Source organism: Chlamydotis macqueenii, chromosome 7, assembly GCF_036417535.1.
Source record: "Chlamydotis macqueenii isolate bChlMac1 chromosome 7, bChlMac1.mat, whole genome shotgun sequence".
NCBI lineage: Eukaryota > Metazoa > Chordata > Aves > Otidiformes > Otididae > Chlamydotis > Chlamydotis macqueenii.
The window spans coordinates 31585329-31607080 of NC_141562.1; the positions used below are offsets into that span (position 1 = coordinate 31585329).

The 21752-nt window shown below is 35.3% G+C and overlaps 1 protein-coding gene across 1 annotated transcript in view; it reads left to right on the forward strand.

The window, feature by feature from the left end:
• The window catches only part of ATRNL1 (attractin like 1), a 490222-nt gene that overhangs the window by 109365 nt on the left and 359105 nt on the right, over nucleotides 1–21752 (forward strand). The window contains exons 16-19 of the mRNA XM_086752524.1: nucleotides 1319–1532; nucleotides 3234–3422; nucleotides 7009–7227; nucleotides 10219–10356. Of these exons, the coding sequence (XP_086608650.1) occupies nucleotides 1319–1532; nucleotides 3234–3422; nucleotides 7009–7227; nucleotides 10219–10356 (760 nt within the window). The remainder of the gene's footprint in view (nucleotides 1–1318; nucleotides 1533–3233; nucleotides 3423–7008; nucleotides 7228–10218; nucleotides 10357–21752) is intronic.

Consider the following 21752-nt stretch of genomic DNA (forward strand, 5'->3'; position numbering starts at 1 on the left):
GCTGGAGAGGTGGGCCTGTGGCGACCTCATGATGTTCAACCAGGCCAAGTGCAAGGCCTTGCACATGGCTTGAGGCAATTCCAAGCGCAAATACAGGCTGGGCAGAGAATGGGTCGAGACCAGCCTTGAGGAGAAGGACTTGGGAGTGCTGGTGGATGAGAAGCTCAAAAGGCAGTGTGCACTTGCAGCCCAAAAAGCCAACTGCATCCTGGGCTACATCGAAAGATGGGGCCAGCAGGTTGTGGGAAGTGATTCTGCCCCTCTATTCTGCTCTGGTGAGACCCCACCTGCAGCACTGCATCCAGTTCTGGAGCCCCCAACATAAGGACATGGACCTGTTGGAGAGGGTCCAGAGGAGGGCCATGAAGATTGTCAGAGGGCTGGAGCACCTCTCCTGTGAGGACAGGCTGAGAGAGTTGGGGCTGTTCAGCCTGGAGAAGAGAAGGCTCTGGGGAGACCTTATGGCAGTCTTTCAGTACCTAAAGGGGGCCTACAGGAAGGATGGGGAGGAACTCTTTAGCATGGCCTGTTGTTGATAGATTGAGGAGTAATGGTTTTAAAATAGAGAGAGGTAGATTCAGTTTAGATGTTAGGAAAAGAATTGTTACGCTGAGGGTGTCGGAACACTGTCAGAGATTGCCCAGAGAGGTGGTGGATGCCCCATCCCTGGAAACATTCAAGGCCAGGTTGGATGGGGCTCTGAGCAACCTGATCTGGTTGGAGATGTCCCTGCTCCTTGCAGGGGGGTTGGACTGGATGACCTTTAAAGATCCCTTCCAACCCTAATGATTCTATGATTCTATAAATATCTAATATTTTCTGATGCATGTGGACCATGAACTTTGATTTCTGTGAATTGCTGTTAATGTGTAGGTATCATCTTACCCACATTGGTCTAACAACTAGTAATCAGTATAGTAGCCACTAGAAAAAAACCCCTACAATTTCATTATGGCCTGATTTTTGACTCTGTATCAAATAATAATAATAATAATAATAATCAGGATTGACTCTGAATAGAACAAACACAGATTTTTAGTAGAATGGAAGCATATAGTGGGTGGTGTTTGGTGATTGTGTGTTGTTTGTTTTGGGTTTTGGTTTTTTTTTGGTTTTTTTTTGGTTTTTTTTTAGAACAATTTTAAGAGGAAAAACTATATGGGCAATGACTGGTGAGATGATTAAGTGAGAGAAGAACAGGATAAATGATCTCAAAATGTGAAATTCTTGCTGTTGATCTGTTGTTTGAAATGTTTTAACGTAAAAAAACCACCAACACGTAACTAATTATGTCACTTTTTTTCTTTCTGATTCATAGAAAATTTCACCTTGGGTAGGTTTACGCAAGATCAACATCTCCTACTGGGGATGGGATGACATGTCTCCTTTTACAAATACAACTCTACAGTGGCTTCCTGGAGAGCCAAATGACTCTGGCTTCTGTGCATATCTAGAAAGAGCTGAGGTGGCAGGCCTGAAAGCGAATCCGTGCACTGCAATGGCAGATGGCCTTGTGTGTGAAAAACCTGTTGGTAAGCAATCTCTTATATTCAGTTACTGTTACTGTCATGATTAGCAAGCTGTTTGGATTTTCATTTGGCTAAGAGGGATTTTTGGACAATTTGGTTTAAATAATAAAAAAAAAAACTTTACATTTTTTTTTTTTTAACTATATGAAGCTTTAATCTCAAAACCAAATAATATTCCTAAAGCAGGAAATATTTATTTGTGAACTAGCTTACATGACTTAGTTTGCATTACACCAGAAGTCTTATAAATTGCCTCTACATGACTGGTAGTTAGTGCCAACAGTGACTGTAGCATGAAAGTGTCTGTGGAGGTGTTCAGCAAAGCTGAGGTTTTCTTTTTGAATTGAACTGAACATCAATAAACATTTTAATGGTCTAAAAGACGGATGAAACCACAACTCTTGTTTCTGTCTTTTAGGTTTCTTTATGTGTAAAGATTACTGTGGCAAATAGTCACTTGAGAGTTCAAATTAGCGTGTTCATGCTCAAACTGTCTTTTGTTTCTCTTCACAGCTGTGAAGTTAAGCATATGAAGTTCTTTAAATTTCCCCTTCAGACTTATTTTGTGCATTATTTGCAAAAAAACAGGAAAATAGCTGCATTGTTGGTGTATTGGGAATGTTGCCTGTGAATCTGATGATTTTGCTGTGAAATTGTCAGACTTGTTAACTTGCATAATCAAAGTATGATCGTACCAATCCTTCATTTTCTTTATTTTCTTCTTAGTATTTTTTTTATTAATTGCAGACTGCGGCTTTAATACGTATATAATAGGTCGCATCCAAGAACAGCCTTGGTTAAGTGATTTGGCATACTATATGAGCGGAGGAGAATGGCTTGAGAACTTGTCTTGTATTCAAGATGAGTCAATAATATACAAAAGCATGGCAATACATATAGGAGAGCTTAATCCCAATGTTTCACAAGGCACTTCTGTATGGGAAATATACTGTTATGTATACTTTTGTGTTTCTACCTAAGAACTGCTATAGTCTTGTACACTTCAGAGATTTTTTTTTTTTTTTTTTTTCAAATCAAAGCAAAAATCAGGAATTCAGGTATACAAATTATTTTTGTGTGTTACAACTTTTTGACACGACATACACAACTAACCTAGTCAAAATATAGTCTCTAGCAGAGAAAAATAAATAAAAATCAGAAACCAACCAATCAAAAAAACCTTCTCAACCAAATCTGTTTTGCATTGAACAATATTTCTTTTGTTACTTTACCTTTGGATTCTAGTGACTTTATGTACACTATAAGGCCAGATTTTAGGGATTAAGTCATAAGTGGAATATTTGCTGCTTTTACACTCTTAAACTAATGAGAGCAATATACCTAGAACTCTACTGTACTTTAGAAGTTTGAGACTTATTTTATGTCATAGATGTACAAGTAAGCAAGCTGATGTTACCAGGCAATGAATATTAAATTAACTATTTCAGTATATAGATGAAATTGCCTTGAAAATTTTTAAATTGACCCTTTTAGAGTTCTAGTATGACTCATGCTGTTTATTACTTCATGATTTTTATAAAATATTATTATACTGCACTGTAAGTTTGGACTAAATTGTTTATAGCTAATTAAGGAAGCAACAAGTTTCACTTTAAAAATAATTTTTCTAATGGAATGTATGATTAAAGAAAAAGGAGGTTGCAATTGTGTTCAAAATTCCAAATGTTTGTATCTCTTTTCCAGTTAGTCCCAACCAGAATGCCAGACCGTGCAAAAAGCCGTGTTCCTTGCGAACAACGTGTTCTAACTGCACGAGCAATGGTATGGAATGCATGTGGTGCAGCAGTACAAAGCGATGTGTTGACTCAAATGCCTATATAATCTCCTTCCCATATGGACAGTGTCTAGAATGGCAAACTGCCACATGCTCCCGTGAGTATCTTTATGTTAATCCTGTTAAATATACTGTTGTATTTTTTTCTGCGCTCAAAAGAGCATCTATATGAATAGGATTCAGTACATTCAGTGAAGAGAAAAAAAATTTCGGATGAATCACCTTATATAGCTACTAATGTGAGCAGTCAGTATTGTATATGTATTTTCTACATACAGACAAAATATTGGTAATTCTTTTATAATGAAACATATTTAGTTGGTTAAAAGAGATAGTAAAAAGTACTTAGAGTAATTTTTTTTTTATTTTAAAATGTTTTTTTTGTATGACCAGCATTAGTGTATCAAATAATGGCCATGGAATAATAATAGTGTAATTATTGAAAGGTTTCTCTCTCATAACAGTTCACTAAAGTTTTTTTCAGTCCTGTAAGGAATTAATTTTCCAACTTATAAAATATTGATAGTGAGTTGTGGCAGAAGATAAGTAGATAGAAAATTTTAGATAAAATGGAGCAGCACATGAATGATGCTTAGGTTTTTAAAATAGCATATATTATTTCAGCCTGAACTTTTAATTCTGTTTTTGTGTTTGTATAGTATTTGCACATCATGCAGATTCAGTTTGTTTGGGGAACACAAAAACTTGTTTTTAATTTAATTGTCATTTTTGTCAGGTCTGAAAAAATTTATATTAAATAAGGCAAATGGGATTTGCTATATACCCGTTCATCATTATGTAAAGGTAGTTGTGTATGAAAATGTATTTACTTAATTCAACAAATGAAAGAAAAACAAGATTCTGTGTCTAAGCAGATGGGATGTGTTTTTTTTTTTTTTTTTTGAGTTTAAAGCATTAGATATTTTTTATTAAACAACAAAATGAATTTCCAAATGAAACATGATGCAGACATTGTTTCAGTCTAAATTACTTGTACATTTTATTAGGCAGACATATTCTTATTGCAGCTTGACGTAATGAAATATTAAGTGGATTCTCTTATCAGTGGGGATAGTGTTTCTACTTGCTTGAAGAATGGAATATAACTATACCTTATTTAAAAAATCCTCTTTAAATTTTATTTTTATTCTGAATGACTGATATCTGAGTTTTTACGTCTTTTGCTCTGAATGGAAAAAAAATAACTTCCCACAAGCCAGTGTGATTTGTAAGAAAAAGTGTAACAACTGAGAACTGCACATTTATTTTCACAACTTGGAATGAAAATGAAGAACTCTTTTATTGGTGACGTTTTGTCATTTTAATACTTGCTTGTCAAGATGTGTCTTCCACACATCTTCCATCTATATGACTTTTGAATATGTGACACTTGAACAATCTTGGACCACCTTTAGAATTTCAAAGAAAAAAAAAGATTCTGCTTGAATATCCCCTTCTTCCATAAACAGTAACTTCTGAGTTAGCTGTCTTCAGTTTTAAATCTGAATGCCAATACAGAAGAATATTTGAGGATTTTAACTTTTGATTCTGTTTTATCTTCCATGAAGATGGTGCAGCTGATACTTCAGCGCTGTTTTTTCCTAGATTTGTAAATAGCAACATGAGAATTGTTTGGATTATCAGTGCATCTCTGAAAGAGCAAACCAGCCAGTATGTAATGGTGGTCTTTATTTTTCTGCTGGTCTTCTAAGGTATTAAAAAACCAAAAAATTTTTATCGTTCAGCTTCAGATCTGATGAGGTCTGGTTTAAAACTGATTTGTGTAACATGATTGATGTTGTTTTCCGAAAACATTTGAGCTCTTCCCACCACCCTACTTTTGATATTTTTGGAAACATTTCCTCCTGTTTGGATTCTTCCAAGTCCGGTGATACAAAACCTCATGCTCCAGCTTTTTGTACTGTTAAAGTCCCTTTGAGGTCTTATTCAGGTTCTTAGTTGCCTGTTTTCTTTTTATATACGTGTAACTTTAGATAACTGGAGTATTTTTTCTCTGACAACTGTCACAACTTTTAAACAATTTTAATAGTTAATGAGGTCAGAGTAACTAGCTTTTTTTTCTGCTGTGAGTTTATTTAATTGGAAATGAAATTGTTCTGCTTAGTATAGCCTTTATAGCATGGAAAATATTTTTTACACTGAGGGTTGTAGAACACTGGCACAGGTTGCCCAGAGAGGTGGTGGATGCCCCATCCCTGGAAACACTCAAGGCCAGGTTGCTCAGAGCGTCAGCCAAGCTGATCTGGTTGGAGATGTCCCTGCTCCTTGCAGGGGAGTTGGACTAGGTGGCCTTTGAAGGTCCCTTCCAACCCTAACCATTCTATGATTCTATGATGCACGTATTGCCTTTAGGGAGGAGAGGGGTCTAGGTAGCTGTGAACGTGAATATTGGTTGGACATAATGTCCTGGCTGCTGCTGAGCTAAATTCAGATGTTACACTCACGTAGAAGCCATTTGAGTGTCTTCCAAAAAAACCCTACAAACCTTTGAAATACTTTCTTTTTAAAAAGAAACTTAGACTATTTTTGGCTTCCTGGTAGGATGTTCCTGAAGTTCCTGTATGCTTTTAATGTTTTTTATATTTATCTACAAAGTTAATGTCAGAAGAGACAGGGACCCATAGTGATCAGTGTTCAAATGATTCTGATGTTAATTTCGTTCAGTTTTACAGCATTAATTAAAAATAAAATTAAGATGTATCAGAAAAAGCTCAAATAAACTTGTGAACTCTAATGGTATTCCTGAAGATGCTAATTTGTTATTAATAAGAAATGACAGTTACTTCAGAATATTAATTTTAGTTAGTTCTAAAGAGATTTCTTAAAATATGAGGAAGACTGTTTCTATGAAAATTAAATTTAAATAAAGAGTATAAAAGAACTGGAGGAGATTTGGTTCTTAGTACGCAAATTAAAAAATGAAAACTAATTAACGGATGAGACTCTTAAGGTATAGTTCAGTTAAGAGATTGAATTATGGCTTGTAGCTTAAGAATCCTTTTTTTTTTTTTTTTTTTTTTTTTTGAAAGATGTGTAGTATGCTAGTTTGTTTCAAAAGTTCTATGTAAGAAGACTGAGTCATGTTTGTAGATAAATACTGAGGTGTGATCCTGGGATACTTCATACTCAAATTTTTGGTTTTAATTTTAATTATCACCTTTTTTTTTTTTTAATTATTGTGATTACTCTTGTTTGGATTACTTACCTTGTCTTGAATTCTGGAGTTTTCCTACTGGAAGGGCTGTTTGTATCTGTAAAATTAGTTATATATATATATATCCTATAATATATATGAAGTACAGAATATATATTTTTATCATGGGATTTAATGAAGATGTGGAATATTATTTTTTTGTCTCCTTATCTTTGTTTATTTTAATTCTTTATTGTTGCATTGTGATGCAACAGACAGCTTCTGTGTATTTTGTGATCTGTGAAGAAGTACAACTTTAAAGAAAATGATAATATTCTTACTAATGTTACTGCTATCTTTTAGTTTGCACAAGAAAATAGACATGCAAAACTGTTTTTTTCATCAGCTGTTTTAAAATCCTACCATCTTACTAAAAACAAACACACCTCCCACCCCCCAAACAAAAAAACAAACCCCAATACTCAAAACAAAAAAACCCTTGCATTAATATTGTATTCCATGTAATAAAGCTCAAAACTGCTCTGGACTGAGGACCTGTGGACAGTGTTTGGAACAGCCTGGGTGTGGATGGTGTAATGATCCCAGTAACACTGGAAAAGGACAATGTTTGGAAGGATCATCAAGAGGCCCAATGAAGCCTGTTGGCACGCACTCCAGTGAAATGGTGCTTGATGCTGGTCTTTGTCCAAAAGAGAAAAATTATGAGTGGTCTTTTATCCAGTGTCCAGGTAAGGTCTGCTTCCATTCATTTCAGTCTGTGTACTTGAAATAAGATAGAATTCATTCTAAGTCTATATAAGCCTACTGAACAGTTTGTAGTTTGGATGAAAATAATAAAAAAAAAGTGGATTATAACATGTAGTGTGAAGATTATTCTGCCACATTGATGAATAGTTGGCTAAACCATTCATGTTCATTCATGTATGCACTTAGTTTTCCTTGTAGTTCATACCCATGCTCGTTATAGTGCCTCTGGGCAATAAGTATTTTAAATTAATTCTCATTTTCTTTCTCCAAATCTTTACAACTAGTATTCACCAGGTAGCATAAAAATGTTTGGGGTTTTTTTTGTTTTTTTTTTTTTTTGTTTTGTTTATTTGTTTGGGTTTTTTTTTTTGTGACTGGTCATCTTCAAATCAGTAGTCTTCAAAGCGACTGTCATAGTATTTCTTTTGATATGAATACATTTTAATTTTTTCAGAGTTATATGGTAACTGAACTATTATTATAAATAAAATGGCAAATGTATTATATTAAAAAAGAAGAAAAATAAATAGTGTTGGCATTTCCTCTCACAAGAGGAGCAGTTTGCAAGCCCAAGTTTCTTTAAAGCCTAAATTTATCTTCTGAAAAGCAGTGTGAATCGATTCTAACTAGTTTGTTTAAAACTAGAATGTGTATCTTTAACCTAGATCCAGATTGTAATGCAGACATCCTTTTAATGTGTTTTCCTAGTATTAAGTATTTTCTTAAAACTGTAATTATCAACAATTGTCAGCATCACCAACATTTCAACACAGAGGTCAGAAGCAAATTAGACATAAAATTACTTATCTCCAGGGCAGCCTTACTGAAGATTCAACTAAATCACATTTGTATGTGTGAGGAAAATTACTCTGTTCCTCTCAATGATGTACATTAAAATAACTTAAAGAAAAAATGACTTTTAAAAATTTAAGTCTTAGTTCTTACTTAAATGATCATTATAGTCTCTCATTTTAATTATTGTTTTAATTATTTAATACTGATGTCTACAGCTTGCTCTCATCTGTATCACAGAAAGTTGTTGAATTATGCAATTCTTCTGGCTTTAGGCTTTTCTCCATGAGATTCATATTTTTAGGAAAATTAGCAAATACATAATAACATTTTGAAATGTTGTGCCAGATTAATTGTGGATTGTATTGGTTCTTATTGTATATATGATTTTTTAAAAATTTGATTTAAAATCTCTTCTATTTTCTTTGCCTTAACAAAATGTAAGAATTAAGAGCTATTATATATCACCAGATAATATTACAACTTGCAGCGAACTGAAATTTGCAATTAAAAATTTGATTAAGGTTGCTTTTGTTATCCTTTTAATAAGACAAAAATTAAGAAACACAAACCTAAGTGTAAGGGAGAATAGAGGAGCAGTAGCTAGAGAATACCAGAATGAACCATTTTTCCTACACTATGATACAGTCTTATCTAGGCAATTGTACTTTACTCCAACAGAACACTTACTTAATGTCCTATGTTTACATTTGGTTTATTGGGCTGCTTGTTTTTTTTAACCTTTGCTTTAACTAACTTAATGTGTAAGACATATGAAGAAAACCCAAAATGCATCTACAATTCATGGTATTTTCGTGTAGCTTTTTCTGAGAAAGGCAGCAAACTACCTGAAGGAAGAGACACCGTAAGTTGTCTAAATATCAAGTATTCTTAGGAAGAGGAAAACTTGTAATTTCTAAGATTTATTCAAGACAGTGAGAAAACATCCAATAGTACAGAAGTGTTTGATCCTTGTTTACAAGATTCTATAGGCATAGCTACAGAAAAAGGAAGAGATTATAGACTTGGGAGATTTAATGTTTTATGAGCCAAGCCTGGCAATGATTGTAAATGTATTAAGTTACTAAATTCTAAGAAAGCTCTAAAAACTTAAATCTTGCAGTGAGAATATATTTTTTTTTTCCCTAGCCAAGACACCAGTCACTGACATCCAATTTTTTTTTTTTTTTAAAATCTTGCTGAGATAGCTGTGCTCTGCTGAGTCTTGCATGCCCTTTGCCAGTAAAGAATTGACGTTTGACATAGTCTGACATTTGACAAGCTGCTGTAATTGACAGATTGCTAATCTACTGAGTACTATGGGCTCTGAGGTCTCACTCTATTGGGAGGTCATCCTTCAGAACCTCTGGTAGCAGGATCAATGATTCTGACAGAATTCACGTTGTGATTTTGCTGCAGTAGTGATCAGTATTTTGAGTTTCTCCAAAACATGGAGCGCTGAAGTGGAGGTGTGGTGCCAGATCAGTGGCTTCCAGTGGTGGTGTTTGATGAAAAGCAATTTTATGCTTTTAAAATCAGGTGTAAAAAATTTATGTCAATAGGAATCCAATTTTTCTACTTTCACCGAAGTTGACTGTAGTGAGGAGGGATTGAAGCTGTTCGATGTGATCCTGGTGTCCCTAAAACCTCTTAGTATGCCAAAGCTACTGTGAGGGTCAGAACTGTTACAAATAAGACAGTCTTTGGAGGTTTTTTATATGTTCTCTCTCCCCAGTAGATATAAATTTGAGTGTGTGTTGTTCATGTTCTCCATTGCAGTGGCCTTTCAAATGCTTCTTAGTGGATTGCATGTAGGTATGGAGGTTTTCAGTTGGTCTCAGTGGGTGACTTGCTGCCTCTTAACAGGTTTTTTAAGTGGCTGGGCAGCATTTTAATGCTGTAAGGACTGGATTCAGTCATTCACAATGACAAAAAAAGACTCTCACATCTTAAACTCACACATCACTGCATAGTCAACTTCTGTGGTTTTTCGCATGAATTCATGTCTTGTCACGATGCTCTTTTAAAGAGGTTCTGTGTCAAAGCACAAATATACATGCTGATTATTAGTCAGGATTAAGCTCCTCAGAATTATATTCTACTGCAAATTTGTAATTACATATGAATGATTCTGTTCCCAAGAGCAATTTAGTAATGGCTTTTAAAATGTTATATTCTAGCTTGCCAGTGTAACGGCCACAGCACCTGCATCAACAGTAATGTCTGTGATCAATGTAAAAACTTAACAACAGGAAAACAATGTGAAACGTGCATGCCAGGATATTATGGGGATCCCACAAATGGAGGACAGTGTACAGGTAAGTTGTTCTACTACGAGGAAAAAAAAATGAAATTACATTTTATGCAATGTAGCTTTAACTTTTTTTTTAATGTACCGTGACATTAACTTTTCTTTAAAGGTTAAATGTTTTATTCAACAGGTGAGTTGATCAGATAAATTAATGATTCAAAATCAGATTAATATTTTTAAAAGAAACTTTTCATTCGCAATAGTTATTTTGCAGTTGTTTGGTCTGGATACTCGAAGAAAATGATAGTAATTTAAAGATGCAGCCGTAATGCTTGATAGCACTGATTTGTATAAATGTGTGATGCTAGTAGAAAAATTATGCATTTAATAGAACCACAGATCTGGTTCATGTATTGTTCAAACAGAAATGCCTGGTACACTGAGGATTGTAAGGTACCCTAACCTATTAAATCTATTTAATTTTGTAATTGCTGCGTTGGAGGATTCTTGAAGTGAAAGAGAATGAAGTCCCGTACTCCAGATGGTTTTTGTATATTGCTGCAGGGCTGCTTTTTCACTTGCATGAGTGATTTTATAGTTGATGAGAACTCCTTCCCTTTTAACTAAATTGGGGAAGGTGGGATGTATTCAATATGAAAAGTCATTGAGGTAGTTGAGATCGAATCTAGGAGGGTGCTAGAAAGTTTTTAGCCATCACTTTTTCTTCTGTTATTAATGTTTCTTTAACTAGACCTTTGCTTCTCAAGGAATATTTATTCATTTAAAGGGTTCACTTGTTCCTCAGCACTTTAACATACAGTAGTCAATGCATAAAGCTGCACATCTGGTAAACTCAAGCACAGTATGTAGAAAGTGTATTCAAGGGGATGGAAAGATTAATGTCTACCCTATTGACAATTGCACATTTTGCTGGTGCTTTATGACGCTTTAAATAATTCTTAATAGTTCTCTTATTTCCTGAAGTTGACAAAATGTTCTTTTGCTGTCTATACCACCTTTATGGCAAAATGATAGGTTAATATAGCCTTTATTCTTCAGGGATACATTAGCTATCAACCAAATAAACATTCCACCACCTTTAGTGAATTATGCGCAGTGCAATCATGGCTAAAATCAATTTATAAGACCAGTAAAATTATAAGTTTTATGACTTGTTTTTTCAACCCTAGTCTGTAAAAGTATGTATTTTTATTGGTAGACATACTTTTAACAGGAGCTATTTAGACTAAAGAATGCTTTAAAAACTAAAGATGATAATTATTTTGAGGCTTTATGTGCATTTGGTATATTATGTTTTGTAGTATAGAGCCCATGAATCTGTTTAAGTCTTTAAGACTTTTTTTTTTGATGAATGTAGTCATTATGAACTGTTAGATTTTTTCTTCAGTATCATGATTTTTGTTCCTGTGGTAGAGGTGCCCAAATTCTGGACCAGGGATTTCTGCAGGAAAAAAATACCTGTGATCCGTAGATAAGTCAAATCAATTTTACTTGGATTTAAGAGGATTTTGGAACCATAGTTGAGATTGGGTAGTGTGCAAATATAGAGTGTTCTATTTTTTTTTTTCCTCCTTCATTCTGGTAATGGTTTTGGTAACACAGAAAAAGTTGAAAATAGCTGCAAATTAAAACCATAGTTACAGTAAAAGCATCCGGAAATTATATGAGTGGAAGAAAGAGAAGTTCAGTCAGAAGCTGAACTTGAGTGTGACTGAAATAATTAGAAAATGAGACAGGAAATGGCATGGAATAGCCAATCAAAGAAAAAAAAAAAAAAACTGAAAAAAAAGTTATCTGTGTAGTCCTGTCAGTGTCACTTTGCTGCTGACAGCTGAGTTTCTGGCTGGATCCTACCAACGTTTCTCTTCTACTAGGACTCATCCTTCTGTATGAGGATTGAGACTGAGCGTGTGGTGCGTTTTCTCCTCAAAGCTCCTCAGTTATTTCCTTGAGGATCCAGATTGAAAACTTTTTGAAGGAGTGACAAGATAATGACTATAGGTCTTAAAGTACATCTGTAATACTATAATATTTTGCATATAACAAGTTGCTATAGTTACAAGGGTGTAACTTGGTTGTGAATTGGAGAGCGGTTGAAGTTGAGGAAAGAGGTTGTACTTGGTCTCTGCAGTTGGGGGGCAAAGTGGTGTACACTGGGAGAAAACTGTAAAAAAGATCTTACAAAATCTGCATTATCACCTACACTGTATTTTTAACATTTTCAAACTTCTCTAGTTCTGTGACTGTAATTTATTACAGTTATGTTCTTACACTAATTAAAAATTATTTCAGGTAGTTATGTCTGTTATGTGAAACAGGTAGCCAAAATATAAAATGAAATTAATTTGTTACCTTACATTATGATATATTTTAAGTAACAGAAAAATATTTGCATACTTTGTTGGAAATAAATGATACCCAGTGAACAAATTAGGAAGTCCAGACCCTGTGCTCGTGCTTAAGGTTTGTAAACTAAAGCTCCTGTAACGCAGAGAAAAGTGTAAAGCGATAGAACCATCAATGTTACTACCTAAAGTTACAGCATGCTTTTTAAGAGCTGGCTCAATATGCAAGAAAGTAAGAGGAACATCAGAGGTGAATTCTGAACACAAGGGAATAGAGCGCTCTAGCAAGGGACAGATTTTGGGTTCCAGACTAAGCTCCAGTTCTTTTTACCCCTTTTATCTGACTGATTTTGAGTGCAAATGCATGAGCAGCCCTTGCAGTGCTAAAATGCAGTCCTGTCAGTCTGTGCAAGAAATATTTAAGGAATCAAACACTCTAGTGATTTAGCAGCATAAGGCACACTCAGCACTGTATTGTGGTGAGGCTTAAATGAGAGATGCACAGCTCAGCCTTGTTTGCTTCTGAGCAGGTAAAGCTCTCCAGACGTGGGAAACCCAAGAAACTTTGCAGTCTGAGATATTGAAGAGTTGGAGGGTAGATATTCCCAATCACTTTGATTCATATTTTTTTTCTTTTTTTTTTAGTTCTGCTCGAGTCCGATTTGAGGTACAACTTTTAAGGCATGAATATCAAAATTCAGTAATAGAAAATGAATTATTAAATATTGATGGATTTTGGAAATAAAACAGCTCTGTAGATGGGAAGAGATACTGGCTTGCTGTCTTGGTGGTTTCACTTAGTGTTATATTTTTTTCAAGGTCTTGTTCTGTCATGTACTGCGTGACTAGGAAATATGTGATTTTTAATAGAAACTCTAGAAGAAATAGAGTTAAACGTGTATTAAAGACTGCAGCATAAAGTAACAGAAGAAAACAGTATGGGAGATTGCTTGGAACAATTTTTTCATCTTGGCAGCATTTTTTTAGCATTAATTTCAAACTTATTAATCATCTACTTAGTTGTCAGTGTTAAAAAATACTTTAGCTACTTGTCATCTTGTCATTTTCTTTATGCATGGTATTTTTAAAAATTATTCTTAAAATGTTTGAGATGCCAGGAGAGAATTCTTTACAGTAAATTATGACGCACACTGTGAATGTATAATACATTTAATAATAAGATAACGTAAGCACTTTGCTGTATTGCCACTTTTTCATAAGGTGATAACATCTCAAACAGCATTCAGTTTTCCCATAATTGTACTACCATTGCTGTTGCTTTTGCAGTAGGAGTAAAACTGTGACAACCAGCACAGCAGGAACAGTGTGTTCTAACTTGCACCCCTCGGTCTCTAAGCAGCCTTAAAAGGCGCAGTGTTTAAGACACTGATGACCATTCTGTAAACCTTCCTACCAGATGGGCTGTATGGGTGAAGTTTTTTAACCAAGTCTGTAGTATTTCTCTTGCCTTTGTAAATCTATCTCCTTCTCTGCCATCGCACAGCTGGACGTTTTCACTACTAAAGGCAACAGCTTCCCCCCATGTTTGATTTGTTATAATTCTGTTTGAAAATGTGAAGTTAATTTTTTACAGGAAACCTTTATTTGTTTTTTTTTAACCAGATCTTCAAGCTATTAGCAAAAGCAAACATGTTCTTAGTGAGTGTACACCATGTGTGCATCAAGTCAGTAGCATCCACTGCAACCAGGCTTTTGTTCCTCCAGTATGTTGAGTATGAAGGACAGAGTAAATCTGAGCTTTTCTGCTCTTCTAAAATATCAGTCTCTCTAACAGCATGCCTTTTTGCAGTGTTTGCTTCTTTAGCACATTGTGTAACTCGGTACTTTTCACCTATATTTATATATGTTTGTATATGTGTGTACATCTACACATACTACTTCCTGAGTTTGTGCCATGTGAACTTTGGCATCTACATATTAGCCACCCAACTTAAGTGTATCTACAGTAAGTGCTTCAGGAGATTGGAAGAAAAAAGACAGGCATTGGTGAAAGACTAAGTTCTTAGACTAGCTTTAAGGTACTTTGACTTAGGTGAAATTGGCCCCAGCGAAAAAATAGTTGCCTATATATATTTGATTGTTTTCTCTTTATTAAAAGAAGTGACTTGTTGATACCTAAGATATATCTTCAGTAACAGGAGAAAAATCCGTGTTGTTCAATCTTGCTGCTCAAAGAATGTGATTATTCTGGTGAGTAACTGACATTTGAGATGTGGGGATTTTCAGAAGAGAGGTTGAGGATGGCAGAAGTCATTGCTTCTAGTGTCTATGAGACAGACATGAGAAAGATGTTAAACTCATTGTGGCAGCTAATTGAACATTATGTCCTTGGGCTTTAGGTTCTGTCTAACTTTGAAAGATGTGTACTGGGGAGATTTACAGATAGAAACAATGACAGAGAAAAACAAACACTTCTACGTACTCAGCAGTAGCAACCTTCGTAACATGTTTTTGTCATGACAGTCCATGGAGCAACTGAATACTGATTTTCTTCCTTCCCAGTCTCTCCAAAAGAAATACTGTTGAAAGCTACCATCGGCACCATTAAGAACAGAGCCCCGTTCCTGTAGAGCACAAAGGGCAGTCAGTGTTTTGATTTTGTTTTGATTCTGCTCTTTGATATTAGGTAGGCCTCTTTTCTGAAACTCCTAGTTTCTACTCCTGTTCAGGTTTTCTGCTTCTTGTCATCATCTCCCTCAGCCCTGTCTGTTGCTCCCAATAGTTTTTGCAAAGCTTGTAATTTTTATTTGCATCCAAAGAAGCAATTTCCTCTTCTATCCAGAGAGTGCTAAGTAACCCATAGTGCCCAGGACAATGTGAACAGGCAGTCTTTTTGTTTGCTCCCCAGCCATATTCTTACAGTGTATATATATACGCATACACACGTGTGTGTATAAATGTGTGTATACATGCACAGTGCACAGCATTTGTATATTAAACTGTACTACAGCAGATTATGTAATTTTATATATTACACAAAGCAACCTGTCTTTCATAAAGGAAAAAGTTGCTAGCATGACAAGGAAAACAGTTTAATGTTCGGTTTCTCTTTTGAACTAAAATATGCTGTTGTCTCCTTAGTTGACAGAAAAATACCTGGTAATTTCCCTTTAGACTTACTTTTCTAGGTTTCAGAAAGTTATACAAGCAATAAGGGAACAGAAAGCAGCAGTCTTAGTTTTTCAGTTCATCGCTATCACTACATAGCTTTTAAATTACCTGTAGTTTGGGATTGCATAGGGCAGGTGTGGGGAAGCATCAACCTAAATATTCTGAATATAAATATTTTATGACTGTGACAGTAAATTTAAAAGTAGAAAAAATTACTTCCTACGAATCATTTAGTAAATATCATAGCACAGTGACATTAGACTTGAGTTTCAGTCTCAAAACACCTGGAGCCTGATATATCATAGTATTGGGAGCTGTATGATGTTCCTTTAGCAGGCAAAACTAGGCAGATGCTGTTGGCCTGAGCAATAGCTTTTGGAAGAAGACATAAAATCTTACATTTAAGATATCATCAAAGGATTTTTTTCCAGTAAGGTGAAAAAAATTTTGTTCAGTTGTGATTCAGAAGTTTACAAACAGATTCTGCAGCAATCCTGACCCTTGTAAATATTTGCAGCTAAAATGGGAATTGAAGATTCTGTCTGTTGGGAAAGTCCCACCGCTGATGGGTGTCTGAGAGACACGTTGGTTACTGTTCAGGACTATCACAAAATAGCTGTACAGCTGAGGGATTTGTTTTCTTTGACAACATGCTGAAGTATTCTAGTAATTCCTAGTTGTTGGAAGTAGTTCATACCAGCAGTCTGAGCAGTAGGAAAGTGATAATTGTTTTGTTTTAGATGGAATTTATAGTTTGCTTTTGAAAAGGACATTTTAGTGTGTGATTTTTTGGGCGAGGGGAGGAGAAATTGTATCTCATACTACCTTAATCCAAGTAATTTTGGAGATGTTTTAGAGAGTTGATTACCAGTTGACATCAGCTGTTATGAGTATTCATGCTATATTTCTTTTTTTAGCTTTGACTTTTCCTTGGCTCTGTTCACTCTAATGTTTTATGACTCTATATTTCCTAAAAAATGCATGCAAAAACTGCATCTGTTATACAGATAGCCTGGGAAGCTTTGTATAATAATGACTTCTCTGCCTCAGTAAGATGCTCTTTAGGTTGTCTCACCTACTTTTGTTTAATTCTGACCTTTGTAAAATGGAATTAACACAACTGGGCAGGAAGGGGCCATGCCGCTCTCTGCGAGCAGCTTTGCAAGTCCGTTTGCCCTGACTTGTACTGCAAAAGGGTTGATCCAGTGCTTGGGTTCCTCATACTGTCCTTGTTACGCTACAGTGGTCCATGCTCTCTCTGGGTTGCAGCATGAAGCGCTCTAGCACTAAGGCCTTTCAAAATCCAAATCTAATGCAAGTGCACTCCCTCATTTACATGATACGCTTCTAAGGAAGTTACTTACACTATTATTTTGAGACTGGCAACCAGTGTTTCTCTGTGTAGGGTTCAACTTACATTCCCTTGTTTTTTTTTTTTTTTTTTCTTGTTTACTAGGTTCTGGATTCGTTAAGTAGCTAGATACGTGGCAAAGCTTTTCTCCCCAAAACACATTCAGTCGATGGAAAAATTGTGAATGCTAGGTGGACTATCAACTTACAGACTTCATACTGTGAGATCCAAAAGAGCATTTGGTGACTGATGTGCAACTCTGTCAAACATGAAGTGGCCAAATCAAAGAGAACAAGAGCCAAAAAACCCTCCAAGCAAAAAAAAAAAAAAAAAAAAAGCCCCCCAAAACCGCAACCCACAACAAAAACTCCTTGTCTGATGGTTCATTGCCATTCTTAGCGTAAATGCTTGTGCTAATTTTTATATTCCTGTAATCTTTCTTTTGTGCCTTTATTATAAGGTTTTATGTTTGTATCCCTGTTTATTGCACATGATTTTAGACCTAAGTGAGCCAAATACTCACTTTTGAATCAGTGAGTAAATAAGCTTTTTCTAGAAGACTGAGGCATCTCATAGTTTTTCCCTGCGCGCACATAGCTACTGTTCTCGATGAACTAACCATCAAAGCACATGTTGCCTAAACTGGTTTTGTACTCTGAAATGGGGCATTCTGTGCACGGTGCCTGAATTCTGTGTATATAAACTTAGACTGTATCCATATATAAGACTAGCACTAAGATCATCAGCTAAGAGGACATGAACTACAGTTAATTTTGTTCAAAATCAAGGTGGTGGAAGGAGCATCCCCCTTTCGCATAACAATTTCGCGATTAGTGCACCCAGGGTCGTTTCCATCCTGACAATTAGTTGATTCAAAACTGCACTTCCTTGGTTAGCGTAGACTGAACTTTCACTATTCAGAGCAGATGAAATCATTCACTTTTTGGGAAGTTTAGGTGTCAAACTCTCAAACTTCCAGGTGTCAGTCTTCTAAAGCTGAAAGCCCACCTGCCCTCAAAGCTTTCCCAGCCTCTGATCCATCACGGGTATCACTTTCAACATCTGTTAATAGCAGTTCTCTGTGGGGAACAGGCATACAAACTGTTAATTTTAATGAAAATATGTAGGAATTATTATAAGCTGTTATAACAAAAAAAAAACCAAAACAAAACACCAGACCAAACAACTGAGATCCATAAAGCTGAACATTAAAGAGAATTAATTAATCATTTTTATAACATCAAAAAAATTATATGCTTGTAGTTGGAACAAATTTTTTAAAATAGAGCTACTTTAACTAGTGTATCATTTCTTTATTCTGTTTGCATTAAACTTTTCTGCAGCTGTGACACAAAGTGGTGACACATGTCCAGAAACATGTTTTTTATTAGCCTGTAGTAACAATTGGTTTTGATAGCACAAAAGCTGCTGTTCTGAGCTATTAATCTTCAGTGATCGATGACCTGACTTTTTGCGCTTATCATGTATTGTTTAGAAACAAAAGACAGATGTTCACAGTCAAAATGAATGTAACAAAATGCAATTCTATATGAAATGATTATATGAAGAAAGTAGAAATTTTAAATAGAACATCTACATTTTGACGCTCAGCCAATCATCAATCTTTCTTCCCATTGAGTCTGGCAGCCATATAAAATTGCTTATTTGAAGTCAGGTAAATTAAAAACAAGCTGGAGTACAAGATTTAGTTTTGTAGTAAATGCTGTATAGGTTATTTCCAAGAGACTTAAAATCCCCACAATTTTATGCTTTTTTTTTTTTTTTTTTTTTAAAATGGTTTATCTATTGTATCTAAATTTTCAAAATGGGGAAGCTGTGATGTGTTCAGCCACACAAGTCGCATTAACACTAATAGGAGTCTCAATTTTTGATCAAGTTTAAGCCGTCTTGTAATCACTGATGTCTTTCATGCTTTTCAGTGGGTGGTGATATCGGCAGCATTTTTTGGAGTAGGTGGGCGTCTGCACCCATGTCCCTAGAATGCAGCACAGGCCTAAAAGGAAAGTGTCATACAGAAGCAGTGAAAGATATATTTTTGTCAAGATAACACAAACAAGCCAAGAATACTTCCCTGCTAGCAGTTAGAAAACAGGACCCTGTAAGCTTTCTTACACCTGGTGGTATTAGCGCTTAGTCGAAGGTAACCTGCTCCTCTGGTGTCAGGGGGATACGGGCTTGGTGCTGCATTTAGCACAGGCAGGATACTGAGAATTAGAAAGTTCTGGTGTGAATCAGCTCCACTGCCCGGAAGGTGTTTTCCACCACTGTTTGCAATAATACTTCAATCTTCAAAATGTTTGTTCCTGTACATTTTATTCTGACTCTGCCTGTGCCACAGTGTCTGGAGTTTGGATGCTTTTGTCCAGTGTTGTCCATAGAGGTCAGCACCTGCACCGCTGTGAAACTGAGGAGGGTGGAAGATAAGCTCCATCGCTATGTAGAGTTTGGTTTATCTGTTTTTAATGGAACTATTGAAGTGATATTCAGTATTTAACTTGATATCAGGATTGAGGTAAGTAGGTGAATTCTACTGCTGTTGTAGACAGCTGTAAATTTGTCTTTTGTCTTCTACATGGGAATTCTGTGTTGAAAAGTTTTCTGGTCCAAAATCTTGTATTTAGGAGCCACAAGTCCTATGGAAGGTAGTATTTCACAGTGACTAAGTCTGTGTAGTTAAAAATCGAAAGCATCTTCTAGTCCAGACACTTTGTGGTTATTCACATAAATAACACATATTCAGTGTATCAGAAGCCTTTGATACAGACCCCAGGAAACTAACTGAAGGAAGACATTTTATGTAAAAAAATGTACACATGGTGGAGATGAGTGAAAAAGAGTATGGAATCTTCATATTGTCTTCAGGTACTGGAACCAAATTTAAAAAAAAAAAGAAATCCACTTCACTTGTTTGTCCTGTACCTTAGTTTCTAAGAAACCGTGGTCACAACTTCGTAGTAAAACTCTGTTATAAGAGGCTGTACTTGTAAGGTTATTCAGAAAAAAGAAAGCTCACATATGGTGCTAAATTCCAGCAGAAAAAAAAGATTTTATTTATCCTATACAAACAAAATAAAGGTGATCTTTTGTTGGTTTTTTCATTTTTTTCTAAAGTGTTTAATACCAGTTATTTGTTTTTATAAAATACCTTATTATAGAATAAAACCACTGAATGTTAACTAAAATGTTGGAATTTGGTTTTAATAGTAGGTAGAGTAGAGGGCTTCTTAGTATGTGAAATATGAAGAAAAGAGATCATAGCACGATAGAGTATTCAAAAGAAGCTCCATTTCATTTTTATAGAAAGATTATTAGAATTGTTAGAATACGCACTCTTCCTTTTTTTTTTTTTTTTTTTTTTTTTTTTCTTTCTTTCTTTCTGCTAGGACCATCTTTTTCCCCAAAGGTGATTTGAAAACTATTTTCCTTCCTTTAGTGAATGTTGTTTATTGCACAATGTTCAAGTCTGAATACTGAGTGAATAAAATACCTGTATTTGGGCTTTGGAGGGAATTCCCTGCAATCAGAATGTATTCCAAATAAGTCCCATAGTACTAATGCAGAAGAGTGGATTGTCGTAAGAGAAAGTTAGTTGAGGAACTTCAAAGAGACAACTTCAACAAATTTCTGTTCCAGTTCTCTTTTGACTGCCAAGCAAAAGTGCTAAGCAAACTTTTCAGTATGCTGCTGTTGTGTATACGTATAATTTTCTTTTTGCTTTGTTGTAGATTATAAAGTATGATTTCTAGCATAATTAATTGTACATAAAAAGCAAAAACTCAACTAAAACTAGAAACCTTTTTATAGATACTTTTTTTTTTTTTTTTTTTTCCTCCGTAACCTACTTGTACTCAGAATAATCCTAGGTAAAGGACCTGGAGTTATACTTCAAGGAAATTGTCATTGTCAAGCTTGTTTAGATGTCTATAATTTCATAGGAGGAAAAAAAAAAGAAGAAACTGTTGAATGTAATGTTACTAATAATTAAACTAAAGAGAGAGATTATTTGGGTGGCTATGAGATTTTGTAAGGTTTTGACAGGATATCTGTTCGGCATATTAATATTTTTGATGATTTTTCTTGGTTGAATATGGAAGAATTTTACAAACCTCCTGTCAAGTGCTGAAAAAACCCAACTTTTAAAAGCTAAATCTTGATTTTCTAAGTTTGATTTTAGTTACTATATCAGGATATTTCTCTGATTTCAGGAACAGCAAGCATGGGAAAATAGTGGTTCAAGCATCAGCTTAGGATTGCTATTGAAAAAGTTGGTGTTTGTACAGAACTGCTGACTGACTGTGGTGGGGTGACCCTGGGCAGCAGCAAGCATCACTCAGCCACTCGCTCACTTTCTGCCCTCCCACAGTGGGATGGGGAGAGAATAGGAAGAGCAAAAGCGAGAAAACTCCTGGGTTGAGATAAAGACAGTGTAGCAAGGGAAAGAAAAAGGGGCGAAAAAACAAACCAAATCAAGTCAACAGTTATATGGTATGAAATATCCTTTTGGTCAATTCGAGTCAGCTGTCCGAGGGGACATGCCCTCCCCTCAAAACGACATGATTTTTTTTATCACCATAATTAGAAGGTAACGTTAAG